Here is a 7,541-nt window from a genome sequence, read left to right as displayed (position 1 = left end):
GTACTTGAATTTGCTGCTGCCGAAATGAAAGACAGGTTAGCCTACAGTTTCACGAACAAGTTCAAGGCCTTTCACTGAAAATGCACGAACAGAAAACAATGAAACAAATTCGAATGACTGAGGGCAGCCTGAGGGGGCAGAGGAACCAGACTGCAGTAGGTCAATCTAATCTCTTGCACCACAAGTAAAAGGTCATGGCCTAGCTGCCACACACAGACTCCTGCTTTCCCGTCAAGGTTTTCTGAGATGCCTCGGGGTTGTGTACTTGGATGTGTCGATGTGCAGTCGGAAAAGTTTGTAAATGTCAAGTGTGTACAAGCAACCGTTAAAAATGGGGAAAATACACAAACGTGCTGAGTTTTTGACTTTACGTGGGGTTTTTTTTTCTATTAACTATGTAATTATTTAGAAATCTTGTGCTGGGCCCAGAGTCACAAGATTGAACCCTGACAGTGCTGCAGCTACTCAGGAGTCAGGAGTCAGGAGTAGAGGTCATCCGATAGCGGAACCAAAAAGTCGTAAACCTCGAAATAACAAATAAAAATACAGACATCCTAAAACACTCTCAAAAACACTTCAAATAGCACAACAAAATTTCCATCAGTGATGGTTTCTATTTCGCCTCTAGAGGCCGCTCTCGTACCGTATAACGGCAGCGGACCCGTCTCAGCCGCTGAGAAGGACGCAACCGGGGAAAACTATCGGTGTGGAATTTTGCTGGTAACGGATTAGTCTGCGAAACAGATCGATCGGTCGACCTCTAGTCAAGAGGGCAAAACTGTCCGTGCTCTCTGAGTGGGAGGGATGGTGTTACTCTTTCCCCTGTCGATCACGGAGACACTAGCCGATCGTGGGCATCTGTGAGCTCATGTATGCGGAAGAGCACAGATCGTGCTTTCCTCCGAGTGTGTCGCACTACCCTGTGATGTAGCATGAGCAGCAGCTCATAAACTTCACGGATCTAGCTAATGGAAGGCAGTTGGCAAATGACCAAACTGTTAAACAACGGGTTAAAAAAAAAATTATTTTTAACCGTTTGAAGAAACAATTTTAAAATCTGTTAAAACGCTCTAAACGAGTATGGGATATGCACCACAAAGGTTTCTATTAGAACAGATCTTATTTCCTGGAGCAGTGTAGATATTTGGTGTCAAAAATTTTAAAAATAAATAATTTTTTTTTTAAAAAAAAGCCACAAGCCATGCATTCATGTGAAGTCGGTGTGGAAATGTGAGGAACCGCAGATGCTCCGTGTAGCCGCGGCTTGCGCAGCCATGACTGTAACGGTTTCGCACGACTTCCCTGAACGGAAAAGCACTTGGAGTTCGAAAATCTTGGCGGGACAAGAGCTATGTGAGGAATTCAGGGGGGTGGGGTACACAGCACTCCCAGATAATAGGACAATATTAGACACTGTGCAGACTGATACACTACAGTGCTTTCCAAATATCTGTCTCTCTCTCACACACACACACACACTAATGCTGTACCATCGGTGTATTAACAGGCCACTATAAAATGCAAACTTATCCCAATCAGCAAAATATGAAAGCAGTTTATTAAATCCTTCAGTGTGGAACAGCTTATCAGTTCAGTGTGTGTGTGTGTGAGAGAGAGAGACCCTCTAACGCACCCCAAAGCAGCCACAAATCATTCCCTCATGCTAGACCTCTGGCAGGAAGAGCGTTTTGTAGGAGAAGTGAGACCAGACAGCCGTTAGGGGAAAAAGACCCACCCAAAAACTGAACAGGAAATGGACTGGACACTAAGTCTACATGAATGCGTAGACTTAGTGATTCTTTTTTCTCTCTCTCCAAATCAACAGACAGAGACTCTCTGTGAGCACTATGTTAAGAGTACTACAGTTTCTGTATTCGAAAAGCACATGCTCGAACACCTGACTACTCAGAATTAGTTCCCCAATGATTCTCAGAAGAAATTCTCTTTGCGTCTCAGTTGAAATTCGGCAGAAGTGCGACCCGTCACAATCCTAGACGTCTCTCGGACCACCGTAAATCAGCATAACGTCGGTGGATAAACAACCGACCGATTAGATCGCTTTAAATCACAAGATGGATGCGCCAATAATTATGCAAATGATCAACAGGAACAAGTAATGGATGCGTTTCTCATCCAAAACCTCATAATATTCGTACAGCTGCTTTAAACGACACTGTTAAGCCACGTAAATCCTACATTTTCAATATCATATCATAATACAGTGAAGCACGGTGGTGGTAGCATCGGGTTACTCGTCACCGCTGGCCTCTTGATCGCTTCTCTGATTAATTCCCTCTCTTCCCGGTCACGACTTTTGGTGGACGGCCTCCTCTTAGGCATCGTGCCGCATTGCCGCATATTGTTACGTAACTCACAGTGTATTAAATGAAGCACATTTTTTACTCACCGCTCATCTCTCCCAATGACTTCATCAAAGGCCTGAGAGAGTCTCTTTAATTTCCTGAGGCCTTTTGATACACTGTCCAGCTCTTGATCGAATTGCCTAAGGCAGGAGTAAAAATGAGACACTTGCAGGTGAAACGTTCAACTCCGCTCCCCAACTTGCAAAGCGGTTCATAACTAAACACGACATAACTAAAGTGACACCCTGATCTCGAATGCTACTCACCTGCGACGGTTCCGCGTGTTGGGAGATGCAAAAGGGCTCCTCAACGCTGCCATGCGTACGAGCTGCCTCCTGGTTCCTCCCGTCTTCACCGCCCTCACGGCCGACTCGCTGGGCTCCGGGGTGCCTGCAGCTCGCGGGGTACGCTTTGCGGCTGATCTTGGTGTGCGCCTGGGGGTCGTGGCTTGCCGTTTAGGGGTACGTGCAGACGCAGGATCGCACTCGTTCTCTTCTCCTTCTATGATTCGAACAGGTGTCCTCACCAGGCACTCCTCACGTGACAGTGTGCTCTTTTGAAACTTCTGAAGGAAAGGAATAAAGGACTTGAGCAGTTTCTTATGGAATAATAGAAGTCAACCAGAAATTAATTTCGTGATGGATCGTTCTCAGCAGTGCCGCGACAATGATGTGGTGTCTTAGTGGAGGAGCAGGTGGGGTCGGTCAACCAAAAATATCACCCTGAGAATACCACCGTCATTGACGCGTGGTGGTGGAATGAAGCATGGTGATGGTGGAATGAAGCATGGTGGTGATGGTGGAGATGGTGGAATGAGGCATGGTGATGGTGGAATGAAGCATGGTGGTGGTGATGGTGGAATGAAGCATGGTGGTGGTGCAATGAGGCATGGTGATGGTGGAATGAAGCGTGGTGGTGGCGGAGGAATGAAGCACGGTGATGGTGATGGTGGAATGAAGCACGGTGATGGTGATGGTGGAATGAAGCACGGTGATGGTGGAATGAAGCACGGTGATGGTGGAATGAAGCATGGTGGTGGTGATATGAAGCATGGTGGTGGTGGTGGAATGAAGCATGGTGGTGGTGGTGGAATGAAGCATGGTGGTGGTGGTGGAATGAAGCATGGTGGTGGTGGTGGCATCGTTCTGAGTCACCATTGGCCTCTTAGTTGCTTCTCTGCCTAATGTCCCGTTTATCCAGTCACTGACTCTTTGTGGATGTCTTCCTTTAGGCAGAGTCATGGTTTGACTAAATGGCCACTTGTTGTACACTGCATATCATGATACGATATTTTTAGTCATATCAGCTACTCCTACTGAAACAGAACTCGCAGTGAGCTACGACACATATCTGAAAAGGCGCTGACCTGATAAGCGTTGCCAATGGTGTTCTTGGCAGTGCGTTTGATCTGGGTAACGGTGCTCGTCTTCTTGCTGTTCTGAAACGCCTCGCCGTTGGTATTCGCCGGGATGTTGTTGGCGGGCTGCACGGTCTTTAGAGGAAGTCTCTTCCTCAGAGACATGCGCAGGGAGTTGAGCGAGCTGGAAGAGCGTAGCTTCCGAAACTGCTGCGCTGCCTCAGGGGAGCTCTCGGGGTCCGACTCGGGGAGAGCGCTGTGGGAACGCCACATCCCAGACACCGTGGAGCTAAGGCCATTCACACTGTTCACGATAGCTGACGACATGATGGGAACTGGTGTGGCGAGAAGTGTTGGAAAATTAAAGTGCGTTGCAAAGGTGATCAAACAATTTAATATAGCGTTCCATATCTAAACAGGAAAACACGGTGTCGCCATGGTCTCGTGCCTAAACATTAGACATTGTCTGTACACATATTCAACTCAGATAAACAGCACCCAAGATATTCGTGTGCACCACTTACAAAGCTAATTACAGTAAAATAAACTCCACCATTATCAAAGTTACTGTTTGTATGATTATTATTATTATTATTATTATTATTAATCTATTTGACAGGGCACTTGAATTGGAATCTCAATGACTTCAAAATAAACCAGCCTATAAATAATTTACTACTACTACTACTACTACTACTACTACTACTAATAATAATAATAATAATAATTTAGGTCTACTTGGACCTAATGTGTTCTGTCATTGGGTTAAAATAAATAAAAAGAAATCAAGGGCTCCAATAAATAGCCAAAACACACTACGGGACCAAAACTTTGTGGACACCCGACCTTCACGCCCATCTGTGGTTCTTCCCCAAACTGTTGCTACAAACTTGGAAGCACACAATTGAAGTAAACTTTTGGCCATATAGTATATAAATGGTACACATTTGTATAAAGTGTATGACATTTAAATTCTTGGATTATAATCAGAAAACAAATCCGTACTGGAGGGGTCTGAGAAATCTGGTTTACAGTGTCTCCAGAAAGTTTGAGAACTCCTGAGTAGGGGATTTGACAGACGTGATGATGAATAGTTTGATTGTAATCCAGAAATGTTGTGGTGTTAAGACGCAGACATTTAAACCACGACCTTTAATTATGAATCCTTTGCATGTTTTTGTTTGGTATAATTACTCAACCAGACTGCTTTAGAGTTTTCTTCAGTAACCTGCTGGAGTTGGTTTTATATAAAAATCACAGTATATAAAAACTAATACGAAATGATTTCATTCATGGTGAACTGGGACTGAACTGTGTAATAAAACGTCATACGGGAACCAGTTTATTTATTCTTCCTATAGTATTGGTTTGGCAAGAGTCTCAGTGATGAGTTTCAGGTATGATCTCCTTGTCTCCATTCTGAAGGTCTCTAGTGTATGTCATGACGTACTGGAACCAAATTGTTCTGTGTTCGTGGAAGGTGTCGTTTTGAGCGTTCCTAATCGCCTCGCCTTTCGCCCCCTCTCTCGGTTCTTCTTCTCTTATGATCTGGTAGACTATTTTAGATATCTTTACTTCTTATATCACTCGAACCTACATAATAGATGTTTTGATTCGATCTGTGACCTCCTCCGCTAGTTCCTTGACATTTTGGAGTGACTCTGATTCAGTGGAACAACAGAAATAGGCATAAATCATGAACACGAGACATGAAAATGTGCTGAAACATTTCTTGACTGTGAAGTTAGATGAATTTACAAGCACGACGGTAAACAACAAGGAGAACCCAAACATGCCAAGGCCTGGGCTCACAGACAATTCATAATGTCTGTTACAATGGAGCTTTTAATTCCTGGACTTTCCATCGAAAGAATAGGAACAATGTTTGGAATAAACTCTTTAAATTTAAGTGATTAGTCAAACAGGTTAATAATTAAAACAGCTCACTAATGAATATAATAATTATGACAGTGAAGGGCTGTGATTTCCACCAACAGAAATCATATATACCTGGGGAAACTTTAGGAACACTGATTTAGAAGAGAAAGTAAAAAAAACCCTATAGAAATCAGTTTAAAATGACATTTTTCAGATTTATAATAACATTATAAATCTGAGCTCCTACGCGCTGGAGTTTCTGCGCATGCGCACTTCTGCACGCTCAGAAACTCCTTCTTTCTATTCATTAATTCATTAATTTATTTATTTTTGTTTGTTTGTTTTATGCAGAAAGCATTTTCCTATCGTGATACAGCCAAATATCAAACATGCTGCATAAAGTTAAGCATTTTCTCGGAGTAATAAATTTTATAAAATGCTTGCGCTATTGTTTTAAAAGCTAGCACGGCTAGCTAACGTTAACGGTAACATCTACACGGCTAACAGCTGCTGCGCTAAACCACTTATTTATCACCAAACGTTCAGACTTTTTTTTACAGAGAACCCCAGAACACATCAGCTCAAATCCCGGTTCTTACCGTGTCGGGTTTTCAGTCCTCGCTGTAGTAAAGCTCCTCTTCTCTTGCTGAGATTTTGAATTTGGCGGACCTTCTTTCCGAATCTGCGTAAACCCCGCCCCGTGTAGTGCGAGACCACGCCCCCTAATCCTCCCTCGTTTTGATAGGTCGATTTCGAGAGTCTTGTTGAGTTCTTTTTCTTTCTTTCTTTCTTTCTTTCTGTGGCAACATCGCTATAATAAACTGATAACTTTACTTCTTTATTTTACTATAATGAAATAAAAATCTTTTTTATTTATGAACATTTTTGCAACAACTTTCTTTTCCTTTCCTTTGTTTACTTTTCAACACTTCAGCGCTATAATAAACTGATAACTCTCTTTCTTTCTTTCTTTCTTTCTTTCTTTTGTTCTTTCTTTCTTTAGGTTTTGTTTGTTATTGCACTTCTCTTTTCTTTTCTTTGTTTATTTTGAAACATTTGCAATAATAAACTGATGACTTTCTTTCTTTCTTTCTTTCTTTCTTTCTTGCTATATATACCATGCTGCCATTTTGTTCCTCCTTCTTTCTTTCTTTCTTTCTTTCTTTCATTATGTGGCAACATTCCTATAATAAACTGATAACTTTATTTTATGATAATGAACTTTTTTCTTAAGGAACATTTTTGCAACAACTTTCTTTTTCTTTCCTTTGTTTATTTTTCAACACTTCAACGCTATAATAAACTGATAACTCTCTTTCTTTCTGTATTTCTTTCCTTCCTTCTTTCTTTCTTGCTATATATATGCTATGTTATGTGGCGACATTTGCTATAATAAACGAACAACTTTATTTTGTACTTTTATATACAAATTATATAATTACATATAACTTTCTTTCTTTCTTCATGTTTTGTTTGTTATTGCACATTTTGCTTCTTCTCTTTTCTTTTTTCTTTTCTTAGTTTATTTTGAAACACCTGCAATAATAAATGGATAACTTTATGGGTTTATTGTATCTCATGGATAGAATTAGGTTTTAATCGGGTGTACATTGTTCAGTTGGCAAAAATGTTACCAACGAAAAACAATAGAATAAGAAAAGAATAAAACTACTCAGATAGCCAACTGCAGAGTGTCATGCTCCAGCACATGAAGAAGGAACATTTACAGAAGACCGTGTTGTTGTGGAATTGTTGAGGAAGACTTTCAGAGTCTTTTTAAGCCTCTTAAGCAGTCACTAAATAACTGAAATGTACTGTGTGCTGGAGAAACATTTGCTCTTCTAAAAATAAGCACCCAACCCTCACCACGCCGTGTTTTACGTTCGAACTGATGTACATTCGAATCTGTTTTCTGTGCATGTTTACGAGAGCAAGGAAAGTCA

The 7,541-nt window shown here is 41.6% G+C and overlaps 1 protein-coding gene across 1 annotated transcript in view; it reads right to left on the bottom strand.

The window, feature by feature from the left end:
• Nucleotides 1–6,376, bottom strand: part of LOC128621942 (uncharacterized) — an 8,054-nt gene extending 1,678 nt beyond the window's left edge. The window contains exons 1-4 of the mRNA XM_053647970.1: nucleotides 6,198–6,376; nucleotides 3,730–4,055; nucleotides 2,630–2,928; nucleotides 2,408–2,503 (exon numbers count right to left, since the gene is read on the bottom strand). Of these exons, the coding sequence (XP_053503945.1) occupies nucleotides 2,408–2,503; nucleotides 2,630–2,928; nucleotides 3,730–4,047 (713 nt within the window). The 5' untranslated portion in view covers nucleotides 4,048–4,055; nucleotides 6,198–6,376. The remainder of the gene's footprint in view (nucleotides 1–2,407; nucleotides 2,504–2,629; nucleotides 2,929–3,729; nucleotides 4,056–6,197) is intronic.
• Between the last annotated feature and the right edge of the window lie 1,165 nt (nucleotides 6,377–7,541).

This window comes from Ictalurus furcatus, chromosome 18 (assembly GCF_023375685.1).
Source record: "Ictalurus furcatus strain D&B chromosome 18, Billie_1.0, whole genome shotgun sequence".
Taxonomy (NCBI): Eukaryota; Metazoa; Chordata; class Actinopteri; order Siluriformes; family Ictaluridae; genus Ictalurus; species Ictalurus furcatus.
The sequence above is the reverse complement of the archived record's forward strand: the minus strand, read 5'-3'. Positions and strand labels throughout refer to the sequence as shown.